Raw genomic sequence first — 20,799 nt, 5'->3', positions numbered from 1 at the left:
TATGATGTACCGCCGGTGTGCCAGCATCCCGTGACACACCGCCCCGCCTACCTGTGCTGAAAAAGGAAGCAAATCCATGACACCACACCAGAGAAACCACACCAACTGCTAATAACTGGTGTGCTCAGGTGTATTTGTTTTCAGGGGGGGTTATTGACCCCAATTGCTTATTTGTACTATGCATTTATTTCAGAGTGCAATAAGACATTAAACTGCATTTTCAATTTAAAAAAGAAAAACTGGAAAAATTGGGCGTAGGTAGGACACCCTCTCTTCCTCACTGGCTCCATGTCTCTAAAGATGTTCTACAGTTGTTCACTCTCTCGCACAAAATCACCAAAAAAAATGTTTTTAAAAACAACAACAACAACAAAAACCCATATCACACAGACTATTCACTTCCTTATGTAAACCACTGAATCAGGTACTGAGGCAGTGATGTACTGAATGATGCTTCGGCTGTCACAGATCACATAACTGTTTAGTCAAGCCAAGCCTTGTTTTTTCTTTTGTTACATGCCAGAACTTCAGCTTCAAACGGACGATCACTATTGTTTTCAATTTCATGCATACATCTACCCTCATCTATGCACCACTGATATTTAGTATTGTATTTCATACAAAGGATTTGCCTAATTTGAAAACACAATACAGCATCACACCACAACACAGTTTTTACAAACTGTATCAAGACTTACATGATACACTTCTAGAATGTATGTACAGGGATAAATGTGACTGATAGACATTTACACAATTATGCTCAGGTGTTTAGCAATATTTATTAGCTTTCTTTATTTTTATAAAAGGTAATATTTATTGAATCATGTTTGAGACAGTTAGACCAAAGGACAATTATGATTTGGCAGTAAGTTTTTAAAAAAATGAATGTCAAGTCAGTTTTTAAAACAGAACCATGTAGAAAAAAGAAATATAGAACCATTTACATCATTTTAAATGAGAACAATCAAGATTTTGATCTTGTGAGGTAGTGAAACTGCCATGTTACGTTAATAACCTATCTACAGATTGTGAAACAATTTGAGAATAAAGTTCCTCAATGTTAAATTCAGAAGACCTTGGTAAAGTATATATTATCATTAAAACAAATTGGATAAACTTAAGCAATCTCTGTGCTGAAAGCACAAAGCTGAAAATCAATATTGGATGTCCATGATCTAAATATGACAATGACTATCTAGCTTTTTATCAGTACTCAGTTCAAACGTTTGCATCTCTGATAGGATTGGAAGTGAATTAGTGCCTATGAAATTGGTAGCTAGCACATCTGGACAGGCACCATCAAACCCAAACCAAAGTCACCCATTTCATTCACCATTTCCGTCTAAATATTTCTGCAGCATTAACTTAATTCCAACTTCAGTGAAAACATCCCAGAATTTTTTCCAAATCCCCATTAGAATTTCTCACTAGGTTCTCCCCTATCAGCACCTCCTTCCTTTGTGAATTAAAGCACAATTGCAGAAAAGCGCCACAAGGTGGTGCCCTCTTCATTTTTGTTGTGTTAAGCTGGAGATCCTAAGAGTGTACTACTAAGAGATTAATAGGTTAGCAAGCTATGTTGCTTGACAAATCAGAAGTGACTGTACACTTTCAGCTGAGCCATAGCCTAGAACACAATTACAAGGAGACACATGGGCTTAAATGATGCTATTTTTAAAAGGTAGCGTTTCTAAATCTATCTACATTTGAAACTCCCTTACAGAAATCTGAATCTGACAAATAAAATATAATTGTGCTAAGACAGCAACATAACCAGTGAAATCTCTTGTTTTTCTGATCTTGAATTTACAAAATGTATTCCCTGAAAAATCATGGTCTCTTTATATGTTTATTTGGAAAAACAGTTTCAGCAGTGGCGGAGGGGGGGGTGGCTTCCTGGACTTAAGCCCAGGTTGTTTTTTCAGAAGCCCGGGGTCTTTTGGAGTGCAATTTGTTTCATAGTTAGATGCCTGACTGACAACTGTATAAAACAAAAACTACACACAATATTCGAAGCACATAGTGCACACGGTGGGAATTTACGACTGTGCTTAAATTCCCCCTAATATTGGTATGATCCGAGCTCACACAACAAGCAACTGAGCGAGGGGGCGGGGGGAGCTGCTGCCTGCAAGTGCGCTGTTGGAGAAACGCAGCCAGGCAGACAGAGGAGAACTGAAGTTTGAGCAGGTACCAAAGCAAATCATTCGTACTGTACAAATAATGTAAATATGACGGTGAATCACGAAAGATTGATATCAAACTGATCACTTGACCCATATTACGTTACTTGCTCTTCGAGTGAATCAACAAATGGCGAAATGAAAAGCTGAACAACAACAATACTGTTTTTTAGAGAGTCTTAGCTTTTTTGATGTGTGTTTATTTCATATTTTCAGGTGTTTCCCTCCACAGCTAAATAAATCGGTTTCAGTAATGCACTGATATACAAGAATGGACATAAGGGGCTTCTTTCAAAGAAAAAACTCTGGTAGATGTTATTTTATTGATTATGCTTTGTATGTTGTTCAGTATATTTCTATGCAAAACAAGAGGAATTTCAATACACAGCAGTATATTCACAGTTGAAACCAGATATTTACATACACTTTATGGAAAACACAAGAACTTTTTTTTTTTTACTGTACAACATCAATTTAGAGTAAACTTTTGTTTTAGATAAATATTGAAATATCTTTTGAATTAGTTAAATGTCAGAATAACGGGAGACAGAGCTGTCTATTTTTTATCACTTTCATCAAATGTAGGAGTACATATACACTAAGTTTATTGTTAATTAATAAGAAAACTGCAGACGATTCTATTCTGAGCTTAAGAAGCTTCTGATAGGTTAGTAGAGTCCATGTGAGTAAATTGGTGGCACACCTGTGGATGCATATAAGACAAAACACAGAGCCTGTTTTTTTGAAATGGGAAAATCAAGAGATGTCAACCAAAACACCAGGAAAAGAACTGTGGAGCTCCATAAGTGTGGCAAAATTTTGAATACAATTTGGTGCCATTTACAATTAAGAAATACAGATAGTTTCTCTCTTTACTCTTAAAGTTAACAAATGTGTTTTTTATATTTATCAACCTAAAAAAAATAAACATTTAGACTGATTTGATGTTACAATTAAAAAAGTGTTTGTGTTTTTATCTGAAGAGTATGTAAATATCTGGTTTCAACTGTATATTTGATGATTGTCAGCACAAAGAGGGAGAGAGAGGAACAGAGAGGGAGAGAGAGGAACAGAGAGGGAACAAGAGCAGGTGAGACACACATGTTAGTCAAATGGTTGTTTACCAAAAGTATCACCGTATCATAGGTACTCATGTATCTAGTACCTAGTGTTTCTTTTTAGGTTTGTTATTTTTCAAATTCTATATTTATTAAGTTATGCAGGCTTGTTTGCACAACAAGGCTAAATAATTATATAAACTTTTCTAAATCTAAATAGTGTACTTTGGTAGAATTAAAAAAATAAGTGTAGTGCAGGTCTATGATGATTTTTAGTGCTACTATCATCTAGTTATGATTCTGCTTCTGTCTTGGTTAAGTCCTAAAGTAGTCCTGTTTTAATTCTGGATCAGTTCTGGGTCTGGTTGAATTGGGGTTTAGTCCGTGTGTCTTGATGCAGCCCTGACTTTGTTCTGCCTTGCTGCTTAATTAAAAAACTAGTTTAAGGTGTCCTGTATATGTGATATATTTCCCTATATGAAGTCATTCTTTTTTGAACAAAAGTCAAAACAGAGCCTAATAATCTTTCAGTCATTTCTAACCCCCCCGCAATGATATAAAGAGATTCTGTTTTATGATGACTTAAGACCTCATTTATAATTAAAAGATTGCCTTTTTTGTTATAGTTTTCTGTGAAAGGTTTAGATTTACTGGAGTTGAAGATACAAATGTTGGATTTAAAGTGATTTACTTTTTTAAAATAAAGAAAATCGTTTGTTAAATATAGTAAATTCAGTCAAAGCTGACTGAATTCACAAAATGTTGTCAGAAAATAGCGTTGGGTTTTTGTGATGGTGTTTTTTTCAAATATCATACTTCATAGCGTTTCCCTGAATGCAACCACAACCTTTTCAAATGTTACTGGTGAATAAAATTAGCACTACAGGCAGAATGAAAACAGAAACTAGAACGGTACTAAAAATCCCCAGGTAAACTCCAAATTTATAGAAATGTCTTTTTAAAAAGATAAAGTGACACCAAAATGTTACCAACTCCTTTGTATTTGTCTTGATTTCAATTTCATGTAGAAGGAAAAGTCCCAATAAGAAGGAAGATCCTTGTGAGTGGAGTGGAGAGCAGTGTTTAACCAAGAAGCAATAGAGGCGCTTTTTAAGAAAGCTAAAAAATTTATTTATTTACAATAAAAACAATTAAAAACAGCCATGACCAGGGGGCATAAAAATTAATATACAGGAACAAAATATAAAAATTGTCTGGCTGGGTCAGTACTTGACCCGACAATTGAGATTTAGTCAGTAGTTGGTACAGAGCTCAGAACTCTGCCTGCCACTGTTCGTCACTTGTCAGCAGCCGTTAGCTTTTCGCAACACTAGCCGAAACCAAAACGATCTCCTGGCACGTCCAGACGCTCCACTCAAAGGTGTCCCTCTGCTTCACCTCCCTCAATAACATCTGCCTGTGTCTCCATGGCCACGTCATCGTCATCATCATCATCATCATCATCATGGTTGATTCTTTCTGTCCATTACTGCTGTTTTCATGGCTGCTATGACCATCCGTACCGCCAGACCCTCTTATTGGTCTTTGGTGGTTGAAAGGCTCACCCTGATTGGTTAATGGCGGGTTCATTCCATGGCATGACCTCTCCCAGGAGAAGAAAATTAGTAATGGGGGGGGGGGGGGTCTGGGGGAACATAAACTAAAAACAAAATTCACAATAAAAGCATGCAATAACACTAATAGCTATAAAAAATTAAAAGCACAATATAAAAGATAAATGACTCTACTGTCAAAGATTGAAAAAGTCATGCAAAAACAAAAAACAACCTATTCTTCCCCAGGATGACATCACCATGATTGAGCTTATCCTTTATTTTAACAGAGTGAACGTACTACTTTATATTGAAGTGTTTTCTTTAGTATTTTTAGTCTTTAGGTCTTAGTTCCAGCTTCTACTTGCATTAGAGTTTATTTGATCTCTTTATCCTGTGTTAAGTTCACTGATCTTCATTGTTTTTGTTTAGTTCCTTTTTTTATTGGTCTCCCATGCATTGTGTTTAGTTTTATTTCCTGACTGTTGTTCACCTTTGTTGTGTTCAACTGTGTTTAGTTTCCCTCCTGTTTCTAATTCCTTCATTACGTCATGTGACTTTATAGTCTCAATTTGTCTGTCGTGTTGCATCAAACTGTGTTCCTCTCTTTTTTCTCCAGTTCTTTTTTGATTTTCCTTTTTTTTTTTGTAGTTCTGAACATTGTCTGCCACAACAAAGTCAAATTTTTTTTAACCTCTAGTCTTTTTCAGCAGACTGGATTTTGATGTAATGTAAAGTCGTAAAAACATGAACAGTGATTTGTTGTGACGATATCTTTCATCTCTTAGTTTTACATTTTTGAGAGGCGATAAACCAGATGATTGGGTGGAGGAAATGTTAGAAATATATCCTCCAGTCAGAAAGTGTTAGCTTGATATATCCTGCAAAGTACCCCATAAATCTGTATGTTTCTGAAAGTCAAATATAAAATAAGTTGAGAGTACAGGGAGTACAGTAAGGCTACTTTTATAAAGCTAAAGTCACAAACAATTAAAGCTACCTTTCAAAAATCTCCCAAGCTAGGCGAGTGACTCCAGCAGATCCCAGGAACAACATCTGAGATCTCTGTCAGAGGAGCGCAGTCCTAGGAACAGCTAAGATAGTGCGCAGGACCCTCAAGCTCCCAGGCCTCTAGTAGAGGACCCGAGCTTGACAGATAGACCGCCTGTAGGGGTGAGGGGAATTTACAGATATATACATGTGTTTTTTTTAAACCATAAACATAAAGTTATGATAAAGTGTAATCCATTAAAATTTAAGAGAAAATTCTTTTAATGTAAACCTGTAAAAAAGGAAGCTGTCACAAGTGTTTCTTCTAAGAAAAGCAATGAGACAGTTTTAAGGCTTATCTGCCCACCAACAGCCAAAGAAATATTTGCAGATAATACCAAAAAATTCTGCTGTTTGCCAAAGTATTAAATGCTAATAAATAATAAAGAATAAAATGGGTGTGTTTGTGATGCAAAACAGCAGGACTGGCTGAGGTCAGGATGTTGAAGCCTCTGTGTTCATAGAGGTACATAGACTGTAAGAATATTCATGTGGTGATAAAGAGGGAGATGCAGTCAAATCTGAAAAACAAAACAGCTTTTTGCAGATTGAAACAGGTATGCAAGGATAAAACAATATTATCTAAACCTAAGTTAAAACAAAACTTTAGACCAGACTAAATGCTTTAACACATGAGTGTATTTGGTAATACTTAGTCCAACAAAGAAGAAACAAACAAGAACAGTGGGGGGTTGACGCTTAGATTTTGTGATAATTTCCTGTGTGGTTTTTTCCGTCAACCACGTTGTTGTCTGATACACAGTTTGCTGTGTTTCCTGTTTGGTTAATGCAGCTGCGGTTCCCACAGCTATCTAATTTACCATAAATTAGAGGAGGAGAATGTTTTCAGTATGACTGTGAATACTGCTTATACAAAAACTAAGGGCGACTGTTTCAACTGTGACTGTGGCATCTAAAGATAAAGGTTTTTTTTAAAAATTACATAACTATAACAATGTCAATTAATGTCAAGCCCTCACTTTTAGTGTGCTTTGTTTTATTATTAATTAAGATAACATTTACAAATAAACAGACTGCCTTATTGTTGTTTTTGTTGTTGTAGTTTTAGGAAACACTCAAATAATTTGAATTAAGGTGGAAAATCACATAAGGCAATGTCACAGGTAAGGATAGGAGACTCATATGCTGCAAAGTTGAATTAAACTTGGATTATCAGTACATCTACTCTGATGGCACACAGTTGTTGTTACCATGCCATGCTTGCTGTATCTTGTCAAAAAAAATTGTTACACATTTTTATGTTCTTGCTGAATGACTGATTTAAAGAACTTTGTTGTTTACTCTTTTTTTTTTTTTACTTTATTTTAATAGAGAGTGAAATTAACTATGCAACATGATAAAGCCCACATGTTCACAGCTTCCCGAAGTAACCATGATTGAGAATTATACAACATTTGTTTTTTCTTATTATGGTTAAAGAAACATTGATTAAAGTAAAGGTAAATTACATATAGAGCTTTCAGAATAAATATTACAAAATGCTTCACAATAAAAATGCTAAAACATCAAAACAAAAAGTCAGCCAAAAGTTTAAAAAGATGAGTTTTTACTTTCTTTTTAAAAGAACTCACCCAATCCAGAGATCTCCGGCTCAGTGCACAGATGGTTCATCTACTTGTGATGAACCATCTTTTATAGTTGCATTGTTTTCCCTAGCATTTAAAGCTGTCAGTCATCTTAGGGTAAGAGCCTGTGAAAAGAAAACAAAAAGTAAATCCTGAACAACGACCACTGCTTTTTCAGTCACCCTGCTTCTTCCTCTCTGTCTTCCTGGGAGAAAATCCAGATGTGTTGATGTAGCTCAACTGAGCAAAACTATCCCTGACAGAGAGACAGATGGTTTGAGGCTAAGGTGTTGCTTTACTGTGGACAGCTTTCCAGTGCAGCCAAAACAGAACAGTCTGCAGTAGAGGTTGGGATACTTGTTGGTGTTCCCAGGGCTAAGTTATTTCTTCGCTGATCACTGCCTGCAACTATCTACTTTAAGCAGAGCACTCTCTCTGAAGTCCTTGCTGACTCTGGTGTAGAACAAAGCTAGCTCATCAACTGGGAATCTCCACCAAACTATTAACCACTCATCTTTCAATCTTTGCCCTAAACAGACAACAGCTGGCTACCATTACACATCAGACTGAGCCAATTCATTTCATTATCTATGGAAACCACCCTGAGTACGCAGAGTTCTTTGTTTTTTCTGCACCTCACAAATCTGATCCTAGAAAATCCCTGGCTAGAAGGACACAACCCACATATAAGTTGGTCGGAAGAAAGAACTAAGTTGAAGTTTGTTTTTCCAGTCAAACCGCTTACAATGAGCCCTGCTAACTCAGTCTCTGGGCCTGCTGAATGTGAGTCACCTAATCTTTCTCTGATCCTCAGCAGGACCATGCCCAATAGCTGGCTTTTTGTTGAGTAGAAAGATAAAACTCTTAGACCATGTATTTGACTAAATCAGATCACTAGAGGAACAAGAAGTGAAAAGACGTTTTTGATAAACACGAGGACACTTTGAGTACTTGGTAATATCTTTTGGTCTAATAAATGTGGCTGCAGTATTCTAAGCCTTATTTAATGAGGTCTTCAGAAATTTCCTGAATGTGGTTGTTTTTTGTTTTTGTTTTACCTTGACAATACTATGATTGTTTTCAAGGATCTATATCACCTTACTTCTGTTTCAAGAAGGTTTTCAGGAGAAAACCTTCACCCCAAGCCTTCACCCCCATTAATAGTTTGTTGTAAAGGTCAACGCTTCAGACTCTGGGGTGGGGGCAATCTTCTTACAGTACCGTACTGTAAGAAGAAAGTAAACTACACTCGTGCACATTCTGCACATTCTACTCATAGTGATCTGCTAGCAGTTCAACTAGCTTTCGAAGAATCATCCAAATTTGTCATATCTTCAGTCACCTACAACATCTCAATTCCAGGCAACCTAGACTGTAATGTTCTTTGGCAAATTCAATGACTTACCGTTCTGGTTCCTGTATTTCTGTAGAGCTGACCTGGGAAAATGAAGATGTCATTCAACAGGCTCAGCAGAATAAACATGATTCCAGAATCAGCTTCACAAACCAACTGTATGTCCTGTCTTCAGTCCACTCACAAGTTATCCACTAGGTCCACACCATCAACTTTACCTGCCATCCAGGGGTAAGCCACATTCTTTCATCCTCAATTGGCAAGGTTATAAAGGAACACAATCCAGAATGCTCAGTTTGCACAAGAAGTAAGAGCAAATCTCAACCAATCGCAGGCCTGTTACAGCTACTGTGTATACCTAGCTGCCCATGGTCATGCCAATGCGCCAATAATAAATATTCAAATGGGCAAAAACACAAGTCTTTCAAAATGAACTGCTCATTGGTTTCCATTTTAGAAATTGCAGTGTTTAAAGTTTAACTGCATACAACATCTGTCAAAAAAATAAAATAAAACTAAACCCTTCGATTGTATGTACATGCCATACTGAAATTATTTTTTTAAAGAAAACATTTTCTGAAATGCAAAAATATATAAATAATCTAAAGTACAGTCAAAAGTCAAAGTCAAATTAAATAAAATGCATAAGCAACCTAAACTAACTCTGTCTTCTTGGAAGGCTTTCTGATATTGATAGGAGGTTTTTATGCTGCTAAAAAAAAAAAAAGATGTTATAATGGTGCAGACATTAATTAATATTAATAATAATTCAGTGTCCAACTTAACAGCCTTCAGGTCAGTGGCTCAGAGTTTTAATGGCCCATTTACATTTTTACTGGCTTGTGAAAAAAGCTTTTATTTTTATACTTTAAAATATTAATGCAATTTAATTAATAAAATACTTTATATTATTTTATTATTTCACATTCAATTCAAAACATGTTACAAAACCCTTGAAGTTAATATGGCCTAGTACACCCCATGCCCCCCTTTAGACTCACCCCTGTTTGCTGCAGGTATCACTTCCATGTAAAATAGGACGGCTGCCTCAGCCTTTAGCGAGCTGTATAATTTAACCAGTCTCGTATCAGTTAACAGTTCACCTGCATATTTTAATACAACTTCGGGAGACTTGCTGCAGATTTTTCTCTATATAAAACAAACGGCGGTGGATGGAGCAGCTGCAAAGTTCGCTTTTCTTTGCGTCGGAGTGTGTTGATCAGGCGCTTTGATGGAGGACTCACGCTCGGGTTTTGTCAGTAAAGATTTAAATGATGATTACAGGAACAGCGCTGCTGTTTTGGACGCTAAAAACACGTTTTCTTTCACTCAGCCTGAGCTCAGCGTCTCGGTAAGGGTCCGCCTCTTTGCTCTTCACGGTGTGTAAACAGACTCCGGCTCCACGTTCAGCTGTGCCAGCGTCATCGTTACTGCCATAACTCATCATCGTTGTGTTATCAGTGTTTCTGTTTAAATGTGCAGGCTGTGTGGGCTTGTTGTTGTCAGACTTTTTATTCACACGTTTGCATTGCACGTCTGTTTTTAGTCGCAAATGTGGATGAAGCACTCGTGTTTACATCGTTTAACACATTTGCCGTGCTTTAAAGGAATAATTATTCAAATTATTTGACTAGTCGTTACAGCGCTACTAATGATTAAACGTGTTTTCTAGCTCCATGATATTCCTTTAGACATAGACTCCAGTCTTCAACCCCAGTTTATATTGCAAATAAGGTTTTTCTTGGGGCTTTGGAAGGAAAAGTCAGTCTGGTTTTTGCATTTCACTCAGAGTCTAAGGGTCAAACTCAGAAGGTCAATCAAAAACTTGAGGTGCTTTCTGCTGCGTTGTTTCCACTAATCCTGCTTCCTGAAGTTCACCGCTCCCATGGATAAAGTATGCACACAAAACACTCACTTCATCCGCAACCAGACTACCATCCTTTGAGGCCTTTCTGGATTATCAACCAGCATTATCCCCTGTAATAGAAAGAGAAGTGGCTGTATCTCCATCCAGCATCATGTCTGACGTTGCTGCCATTTTTGTAGACAAACCAAACATCTCCAAACATCTGAGAAGAATTGGAGTTTGGCTGATCAGCTGAAGTCTCCGGCCTCACAGAATAGTTTGGGTCAGAAAGTTTGGAAATTTCTTTCTATGAAACTAGGTCAAAGATTCATTGGCACAAATGACATTGGGAAAATTGACAATCCTGCAGCTGTTCATTTAAGTGGTCTCCTTGTATGAAGATTCATCCCACATTCCATGTTTCCTAGAAAAAAAAACAATAGATTACAGTAACAATCTTTCTATATATAATAGTAAACATTTGGTCCCACTTTTGGTTTGCCCAAGATTACTCAAACAGACCAAGGTACTGACTTTATGTCTGAAGTATTTGATTAGATACTGAAGCTCCTGGCTGTGAAGCATCAAGTCTTTAGTGCATATCATCCAGAAAGCCAGGAGGCACTAGAGTACTTCCACCAAACTCTTAAGACAATGTGGCATACCTACTGCTTTAGAACTGGTACGGAATGGGATGAGGGTATATTCTCTTGTTTTTTGCAATCAGGGAAATGCATGTTTTAAAACTTAAGGTTCTGTGTGGGAGGATCAGGGTTTTTGTTGTTTGTGTTTTTCCTGTTGAGACCTTTATGCAGAGACCAGTGTGCCCAGGAGGAAGGAAGATACTCCGTTTTTGTTTCGTGTGAGTAAGTCGGCCATTTGGCTCACGAGGATAAATACGTCAAACAAGGATAAATATGTTGAAGGATGTTGTGTCCATGTTTAAAGGGAATGTGCACTGATCAGGCATAATGTTATGACCAGACAGGTGGTCAACTGACACATGACAACATGCATTTAGAAGCAGGAAAAATGGGCAAGATGGCTAGATGACTACATCTCCAAACTGCAGCTCTTGTAGGTTGCATGCTGGTTCCGATACTAAGGTGTCAGAATACAGAGTGCATTGCAGTTTGTTTTGTTTGGATCTGGATAGTCACAGACCAGTCAGGGTACCCATGCTGATCGCTATCCACTTAAAGCACCAACAATGGGTATGTGAGCTTCAAAACTGGACCACAGAGCACTGGAAAAAGGTGAATGATGAACCACATTTTCTTTTACATCAAGTGCATCGCTTACCTGGGGAACATGTGGCACCAGGATTCACTATGGGAAGAATGCAAACCAGCAGAGGCAGTGTGATGCTTTGATCTACTGGGACACCGTGGCTCCCGCCATCCATGTGGGTGATACTGTGACACATACCACCTACCTAAGTACAGCTGCAGACCATGTACACTCTTTAATGAAACTTCTGTGACTTCTTTCTACAGGATAATGTGCCCTGATATAAAGCCAAAATAGTTCAGCAAAGATTTTAAAAGCACAAAAATGAATTCGAGGTGGACGTGGCCTCCGAATTCCCCAGATCTCAATTTAATCAAGCATTTGTTGGATGTGCTGGACCATTAAGTCCAATGCATGGAGGCTCCGCTTCCCAATTTAGCTGTTGTTACCATCTTGGTGACAGAGACCACAGCAAATTTTCAGGGGTCTAGTGGAGCTCATGCCTTGAGCTTTCACAGCAGTTTGGCAGCAAATGTTAAATAAAATAAAAAATAAGACTGCTATTTAAAATGATGAAGACTTTTGAGGAATCTCTTTTAAATAATGCAAAGATATTTTTTCTGCTGTTTGTCAAAGCGTAATTTAAACATGAATGTTTACAGAATAAATGTTTTGTGGTGCAGAAACATCTGGATTACCTTTGAAGTCAGGATATTGAAGCTTCTGCAATATGAGCCATCCACAGAGCTTCATACAAGGTACGAACATTAATGTGGTGATAAATCAACAGGAACCTGAAGAAGAGGGAGCTTCATTCAGATTTGAGTAGTCACTTCAACCCCATGTCTGGAAAAAATGCTTTTTGCAAAATTATAAAGTCTGAAAAAGGAAGTATTTGTGGTAAATCAGCAGTAATTGGACATCATAAATCTGTATGTGTCTAAAAGTCAGTTCAAACTGTAAAATAAGTTGAGTAGTGCATTTAAACCTTCCTTCCAAAACTGCTTAATAAAAAGAAATAAAATAATTGTGAACAATATTTGTAAATTGTGTATGCAAACTTCCAGAAAGGTCATGGATACAACTGTGAGCTGTAGATGTGCAGTTTGAGAAATTATGGTGAACACTGTGATAATTTTTTCCTGCCCTGAGTCTATTGAAATTAAAGATGTGGCATGTCTAAAATAATAATAATGAAAAACATACATCTATTTAAAAAAAAAATAAGGGACAAACGCAGATTAATAAAACATTCAAAACTCCCCCAAAAAGATACACAGATAGCACAGATGAGCAAGTTATTTAAGCAAACCAGCATTTGAAATCTCGTCTGTATGAAATCAGACTAACTAAATATGGGACTAGCATAGCTTAGGTGAGCTCAGTGATACTGAAAATAATTTGTTTCATCGTTTTAAATGAAAGAAAATAAAACTGTTACTGAAAAATCCTCATCCTATTACATTTAACAGGAAGTTAATTTATTAGAAAACAGTAAAAACATTTATTTATTAAATTATTTACTAAATAAATGTTTTTTTAAAGAGACTGTCTACTAGACTTTCATGAAATATCCAAAAAATACCACAGAAGGATGTTTTTCTGCCATTTTTTTTAAAGCTCAAAACATGAATATTTGCAGAATAAATATTTTCATGATATCACATCTGCATGATGAGCCGTCTGCAGAGCTACACATAAGGTATGAATATCAGTGTGGTGTTAAATTAATGCAGGAATAAAACAACACTGAACCTAAAACTTAAAGCCACATTCAATTTTTCGACATAGCAGTGAATGTGATAATATTTAACCTAAAAAAGAAGAAAGAAAAAAACGGAGGAACCACCTGTTAGATTAGGTGATATTTTCACATTTGGTCTTTATCTATAAAAGGTCTTGTTTCCTGTGGCTGTGGTTCTCACATTTGGTATTGTGAGAAACTGCTATGCGATAATGTGAGAAAAATTGTAATACTTGAAAAACACAACCCTAGTATGACACAAGGGTTAATGTCCTTGCAGCTGCACAACGCTACAGTATGTTAGGAATATATTAAATGTGTGTATAGTGCTAAACAAGAAAGACAGAAACATGTTTTCAACAACAGCCATAAAATGTACTCTTATTGTTAAACATACAGAAACTACTCTCCTGTTCCACTTTATATATTTTCAAGTGAAATTAAATGAAACCATCAGGGGTTAATGATGAGATCACAGGTAACAAAGTTGATGAGAACCAACAGTGATTTTACAGAGTTAGTCAAGACTGACCAACAGCTTTGTTTTGTGTTTCAGTTTTTTTCTTTCTTGGAGAGGGGGTCCACAATTCCCTATGAAAGGTTTGGGGTGAGGGGGAAAGAGAATAAGAAGAAAACATAGCAATGTATAGGTAGCATATGTGACATGACTCAAGTTATGGTTTTGCTTTTTTTTTGTTGTTGTTGTTGTTGCAAACATTTAGGGCATATGTCTTTTGCTGTGTCATTGGGCCATTTGTCTTAATATCTCTCACCTTACTGGCCTTTGTGATCTTCTTGATTTTCATTTCTCTCTCACTCTATTCATGCATATATATACATGTATCTATATATTTATATCTATATATTTATATCTTTATCTATCTATCTTTATATATAGATATATAGATATATATCTATATATATTAACCTTTTTCTTCCTGGTTTGTCCCCATTTTTTAAAATTTCTTTTTTCTTCTTCTTTTTTGTTCCCATGTCTGTCTTCCTCTTTTCTGGCTTTTACCTTTGTTATTTACTGTTTTGGTGCATTCTGTCTTTATGTCTTCGTGGGATTTCTTCTTTGACCTTCATCATCTTCTCCCCCTCTTCTTCTTCTCTGTCTTTTTTCAGGTTTGAAGAGGGGTGTGTGTTCCCAGATCAATCATTTCCCAGACGACGCAGACTATGACCAAGATGCTGCAGAGTATCTGCTGCGTGAGTGACACACACACACACACATACACACACTGTCTTAGAAATACACAATGCACACAAACATGAAGAGAGACATTAGATAACCATACACTAGCAAACAGAACTGCACACACTACAGTCTCCATCACATGCGGATAGAAAGGACAGAAGGGGATGGTGGGCGGATATCAATGCACGGATGTCAGATTCAAGCGAAGCGTTCCTGAAGGTGTGTGTAAGTGTCTGTACAGAGTGTGCATGTGTGTATAAATGCCCAGGTGCATGGGGTTGGGAGTCTGGGGGTGTGCAGAAAGCTGCTGTTTTTTTCACAGAGGAATTGAAAGAACAGCCTTCACTAATGGATTATTTTCAGCTCAGGATTCTGGTTTCACATCCTGCCTCCATTGTGATAGCAGATTTTGCTTCGCACAGCCTGAACCTTTTTGGTTTACAACGCATATGTTCCAGCTTTATACGTTATGTAAAGACATCTATTTCTGTGACAGGTGCAGTGATACTATCTGAAATTCTCCTGTCTGCTTTTCTGCACTTCACAGTCTTTTTTATTCGTTTTTTAATAATTGAAACTATTTTAAATTTAGAGTGAATGACAGTCCTGAGAGATATTAGATGGGTTTGTTTTCTTTAGTTTCATCTAAGTTTCAATAACAACCCTATTTAATGAGAAAGGCCTGAGATGCTGGCCTGCCACAGGCTGGCGACCTGTCCAGGGTGTACACCGCCTCTCGCCCTGTGGTAGCTGGCATAGAGATTGATGGATAGCCATTTGAGTGCAGTGAAGTCATTGTCATGTTCAAGATGATTTGAGCTTTGTGACCTTGTGCATTATTGTGCTGGAAGCAGCAGTCAGAAGATGGGTACAGTGTGGTCCTAAAGAAGTGGACATGGTCAGCAATCATCCTCCGATAGATGGTGGTGTTGAAATTAGGCTTAGTTGGTACAAAGTGTCCATTTCCTGTTTGTAGCTGACAGCAGTGGCACCCAGTGTGGCCTTCTGCTGCTGTTTCAAGGTTGTGTGTCAGATATGCTCTGCTGCATACCTGGGTTTTAGCGAGTGGTTATTTGAATTACTCAGCTCACCTTTTCACCCAGAGATCTGCTGCTCACACCTCATCTTTGAGATTGTCGTGTGGGAAAATCCCAAATGACCAGCAGTTTCTCAAAAGTTCAAACCAGCCCATCTGGAGCCAATAATCATGAAATATTCTTGTGGTATGTGTGTCACTGATTAGATATTTGTATTAACAAGCAGCTGATACATAACGTGGCCAGTGAGTTTAATTTATTTTACCCAGAAACACAGCTCAACCAGTGAAATTGTGTCTGTGGCCAAAAAAGAGGTTATATCATGCTTATGTAGCAGATGGTGAGCTGATGGCGTTTTTTCCTTAAAAAATAGCAGTCTACACAGATTCTCTTAGAAACATTGGACTTATTATTGCAACGAAACCATCAACCATCAAATGTGGCCACTGATACAATTTTGAATTTGTCTTGAAATAGATGAGCTGCGCTGTAGATAGACCCTCCTCCCCATCCTTTAGAGTCACCAGGAAGTTTGTTTTTTTTAACAGAGAGCTGTGAAAGGTGTTGTGCTTCATTTCTTTTTGAAAAGCCTGAGGTGAGGGTCGCAGAGGTGAAGCTTGATGCTTAATTTTCTATAGATATTGAAGGAATTGATTAAATGATTAGCACCAGTTTGCTGTTTTGTTATTGTGATTCAGACACAGTTGGACTAACTCTGAAGTCGGGAGCTTGAAGCCTCAGCATGATGAGCCGTCCACAGAAATACATAGAAGGTAAGAACATTAATGGGGTGGTAAATCAACAGGGAGGAGAAAATCTACACTTTTTATGAACAATGCTGTTTTCATAGAACAACGTGTTCTGAAATTAAACAATACTCTTTTAGGTGAAATATCTTAAGTCTGTATTCTGGGTTTTATCACAGAAAAATATAAAAACCTCATTTATGAAGAAAAAGAATAAGAAAGTCAACCATATTGTTATGTAACATAAACTGTGTCATGTTTCTCATTGGTCTAATCCAGCTCTGATTCTCACCTGTTTAAAAAAAAATCATTTTAAACAAGACAAACACAAACACATATCTTTACAGCATTCCTCAACTGCACTACAGTTAGCACTATTTATTAAATGTTTACGTACTTGTGTGTTCACTTTCTGTCTCCTCTGAATCAGGTGAAGCTCTTCACTCCCAACATGCAAAATCAAACAATGCGTTAAAGCTCAGAGTGGCCGTGCTGGTTGTCTGTGTTCTCCTGGTATCGGCTCTCGTGGTAATTTATCTCTGTGAGTTTGTAGTTCTATTCATGTAGCTTTACTGATAAGTGTCTGATCTACTGTAAATTGATTAGCAGAATGTTTACTATAAAATTGTGAAGAAAACCTTAACTTGTGACTTTTTAATTAATCTGCATCATATTTAATCCTTTTATTTTAAAATCCAGGCTTCAGGACAAATTTTCCAGAATTTTAATTGAAAAGAAAATAAATTTTAACAGTAATTTAGCTGTTAAAGTCCAGTGAGCTATACAATCACCTGCTTAATCACCTGCATCTTAACCAACACGTGCACTTTATTACAGTTAATTATTTATTTATTTAAGGTTAATAAATCCATAACATTACATAATTTTGAGTTATAACATCATTAATAAATTGGATGTATGGGAAAGTCATTCATAAATGTGTTTTACTCTGAGGTGGAACTATGCATTTTAACACAATGGGTTTTTTTGTAATTCATATGTTAAATATATGTAATTGATTATTTTTATTTGTAACCTATAAATTAAAAATCATAATTAAACTGCAGCTCAGATATTCTTCTTTATGAGTCTTAGTGTGCTGTCACCGTCAGTGGAAGAAGAATATCTGACATTTGTTTTTAAACAAATTAAATATATGACTTTTCAGTATACTACATATATATAACAACTATATTTAATTAGAAATAATCATCATTTTACTATACAGTTCATGAAACAGTTTTTAAATGGTTGTGCTGTGCGTTCAGTTCAGTAGCCATGTTACTCTACTCTCTGTTTATATAGATATATTTTTTACCTGCATGCTACCAAAACCTCCTCAAATGTGATCAAAATTGGGACAAATTTACTGACATAAGAGAAGTTCTAGTAACAAAGATCTTCTCCTTGGCTATAGACTCTGCAACTTAAATGCAAATGAAACCAAAAATGTTACTGACTGATTTGCATTTTTTCTTTTTTGTATTTTTTTATAAGTGTTTGAGCTTTTGAAAACCAGGGAAATGCTCAGAAACCTTGAACTGAAGCAGGTAGCTGTAAAAACTGATGTCACAGGTAAGAATATGAGACTCCTGCTTATTGTACTAAACCTTTGTTTGTTTGTGACCTCTGGAATTTAATCACTAACACAAAATATTAGTATTATTAAACTTTGCTCATTGTTTTTTTTTTTCACAACATCCTAAGCAGGAAATATTTTCATACTTACAACCATAAACATGATTTCTTCCACCTGCCTGTCTTTGATGTAATTTCTTCAAAGTTGAACCATATTACAAATGTGAAGATGGCTGGGAGCAACACAGAGGAAAGTGCTATTATTTCTCCACAAGAAAATCATCCTGGGATCAGAGCAAAACTGAATGTAGCACTAAAGGAGGAGGCCTGGTTAAGATAGACAGCAGCGAGGAGCAGGTATTAAACACTGCTGCAGGTTCATGTTCTCACCCTCATGTTTCGTCATCCCAGAACAGAAAGTTTTACAAAATAATTGAATCATTTTTTTTCATTTAGAGTTTCTTGGGGAAAAATGTTCAACAAAAAACGACGGGATATGACGACCTTTTCTGGATCGGCCTGACAGGCTCAGCAGAAGAGGGCAAATGGTTGTGGGTGGACGGCTCACCACTGAACGAAAGGTTTGATTCAATCCAATTACATTATATTATATATTACATTTCAGATAGATAGATAGATAGATAGATAGATAGATAGATAGATAGATAGATAGATAGATAGATAGATATAGATATGTATATATATGTATATATTCACAATAACAGTCACCTTAAAGGTGCTTTATAGTGTAAGGAAAAGACACTAAGATATACAACAATCAGACAATCTATTAGCGACATTTGGGTGATCCCGTTTTACTGTGACTGCTCTTTTTGTTCTTCATCCCTTAGGTTGACATTTTGGAAGGATCAAGAGGCAGATGATTTGAGTGGAGAAGATCCCGATGGAGACGACTGTGTGGGGATGGGGCCAATGTATTGGTTTGATAATTCCTGCAAAGTACCACAAAGAAGTATTTGTGAGAAACCGGCTTTGATTCTGTGTGGTTAAATTTCAGTTCAGGAACAACAGTATGAGCAGACGATATGCTGCAAACATTTAAAGACATCCAGAAATGTTTAATGAAAAAAATACTATATACACTGTTTATAATGAAATACATTTTAATAATTATTCTGTGTCTGATTTTCTTATTCATGTATTATGTGCTAAAAGAGCAACATCACCAGCCTTCTGTCATAATTGTGGTTTGATATTTGACCACTCTTTTATGCAGAATTGGTTGACTTAATGTAAATTGGTTGGTTTCATGGTGGTGGCCTTCAACCTCCCGGCAACAGCAAGGGCCGGTGTTTAAGACGGCTGGGGGTGTCCCCAGCGGACCACTGCCGCAATTTCCAGGGAGATTGGATGGGGTCAGAGGATCTGCCCTTTGCCTACACCAGGCAGCTGCACAACACAGTGGCCAGGTGGCTGCAGCCCGGTCCCACAGAGTGAGAAGCTCGTCTGCTGGATATGGCAGTGCTTGTGGAAGGGCTCCTGGCAGACACCGGAATGGGTCCACTGCCACCATCTGGCCTGGATATCATGGTAAAGCGGGCAGAAGACCACAGAGGATGGGCTGTTGGAGCAGCTGAATCAGAATTTAAAGTCCATGATTCATAAATTCATTCACGAGGACAAACGCAATTGGGATGGCTGGTTAGACCCTCTGTTGTTTGCAATGCGGGAGGTTCCCCAGGCCTCCATGGGATTTTCTCCCTTTGAGTTAATGTTTGGCCAGAAGCAGCAAGGGTTGTAGGACCGAATTAAAGAAACCTGGGAGGAAGGTTTAAGCTCAGCAAAAAATGAGACTCAATACCTTGTGGACATGAGAGCAAAGCCACACACTTTGGGGATGTTGTCACAATAAAATTTGCTGCAGGCCCAAGAATGTCAGCAGCGGCTGTACAACAGAGAGTCTAGACCAGAGGTCTCCAACTCCAGTTCAAGAGAGCTACTGTCCTGCAGCTTTTGGATGCATCCTTGTTACAATACACCTGAATCAAATGAATGGCTTGTTACCAGGCCTTTGCCAAACTTGATGGCATTCCAAAGAGCTAATTCAACCATTTGATTCAGCTTGGTTGGAGTAGGGATGCTTCTAAAAGCTGCAGGACAATAGCTCTCAAGGACTGGAGATGGAGACCCCTGGTCTAAACTGTAGGGTCTGTAGGGCTGTGCCTGTGGGAAATTGTTCAGAGAGAAAACTGTTCAGAGAGAATTGGCTAAAATGCTGAAAATGGGGGTAATAAAAGAGTTACACAGGGCGTGGTGTAGCCCCATAGTTCTTGTGATGAAGAAAAATGGGTCTATACATTTCTATGTCTACTACCGCAAGGTAAATGAGATTTAATGCTTATCCCATTCCCCGGGCCAATAAGCTCATTGACCAGTTAGGCACTGCTATTTTTTTCACAACTCTGGATTTAACCAAGGACTACTGGCAGAGTCCTCTGTCTGTAGAGTCCAAGGGAAAGAAATTAAGCTAATATGGAAAATAAAGCACATTTTTCTACTTCATCAGTACTCTCACTACAATTCTGGATCAAATGAAGGCTTTTCAGTGAGCTTTTAGAAGAACTTGATAATAGTGGATTACAATTTCCAGCCTAGAAGTAAATAAATAG

The 20,799-nt window shown here is 37.3% G+C and overlaps 1 protein-coding gene across 10 annotated transcripts; it reads left to right on the top strand.

Moving 5' to 3' along the window:
• Positions 1-2,114: 2,114 nt before the first annotated feature.
• LOC309698828 (CD209 antigen-like protein A) lies at positions 2,115-19,281 on the top strand. Of its 10 annotated transcripts, XM_082521545.1 has the most exons (11): positions 2,125-2,193; positions 3,215-3,276; positions 8,864-9,018; positions 12,547-12,621; positions 14,736-14,819; positions 16,394-16,618; positions 17,022-17,132; positions 18,089-18,166; positions 18,375-18,526; positions 18,626-18,750; positions 19,021-19,281. In XM_082521545.1, exons 6-11 carry the CDS (start codon positions 16,588-16,590, stop codon positions 19,178-19,180), a joined length of 657 nt encoding a protein of 218 aa, XP_082377671.1. In that variant the 5' UTR covers positions 2,125-2,193; positions 3,215-3,276; positions 8,864-9,018; positions 12,547-12,621; positions 14,736-14,819; positions 16,394-16,587; the 3' UTR covers positions 19,181-19,281. The 10 variants fall into 10 exon arrangements, with proteins under 10 accessions (XP_082377673.1, XP_082377670.1, XP_082377671.1 ...); XM_082521547.1 differs by lacking the exons at positions 3,215-3,276; positions 14,736-14,819 and having other exon boundaries at positions 2,115-2,193; positions 16,394-16,440; positions 16,518-16,618; XM_082521544.1 differs by lacking the exon at positions 3,215-3,276 and having other exon boundaries at positions 2,115-2,193.
• Positions 19,282-20,799: the final 1,518 nt, after the last annotated feature.

The sequence above is a fragment of the Aulonocara stuartgranti genome, assembly GCF_965226115.1.
Source record: "Aulonocara stuartgranti genome assembly, chromosome: 22".
NCBI classification, from domain to species: domain Eukaryota; kingdom Metazoa; phylum Chordata; class Actinopteri; order Cichliformes; family Cichlidae; genus Aulonocara; species Aulonocara stuartgranti.
The sequence above is the reverse complement of the archived record's forward strand: the minus strand, read 5'-3'. Positions and strand labels throughout refer to the sequence as shown.

Bases quoted from the DNA above. Each gene is read 5' to 3' on its own strand.
- LOC309698828 (XM_082521547.1), top strand. From the start codon at position 16,588: ATGATGAGCCGTCCACAGAAATACATAGAAG. The intron at 16,619-17,021 runs GTAAGAACATTA...CCTCTGAATCAG, and splicing joins TCCACAGAAATACATAGAAG to GTGAAGCTCTTCACTCCCAA. The intron at 17,133-18,088 runs GTGAGTTTGTAG...TTTTTTTATAAG, and splicing joins TCTCGTGGTAATTTATCTCT to TGTTTGAGCTTTTGAAAACC.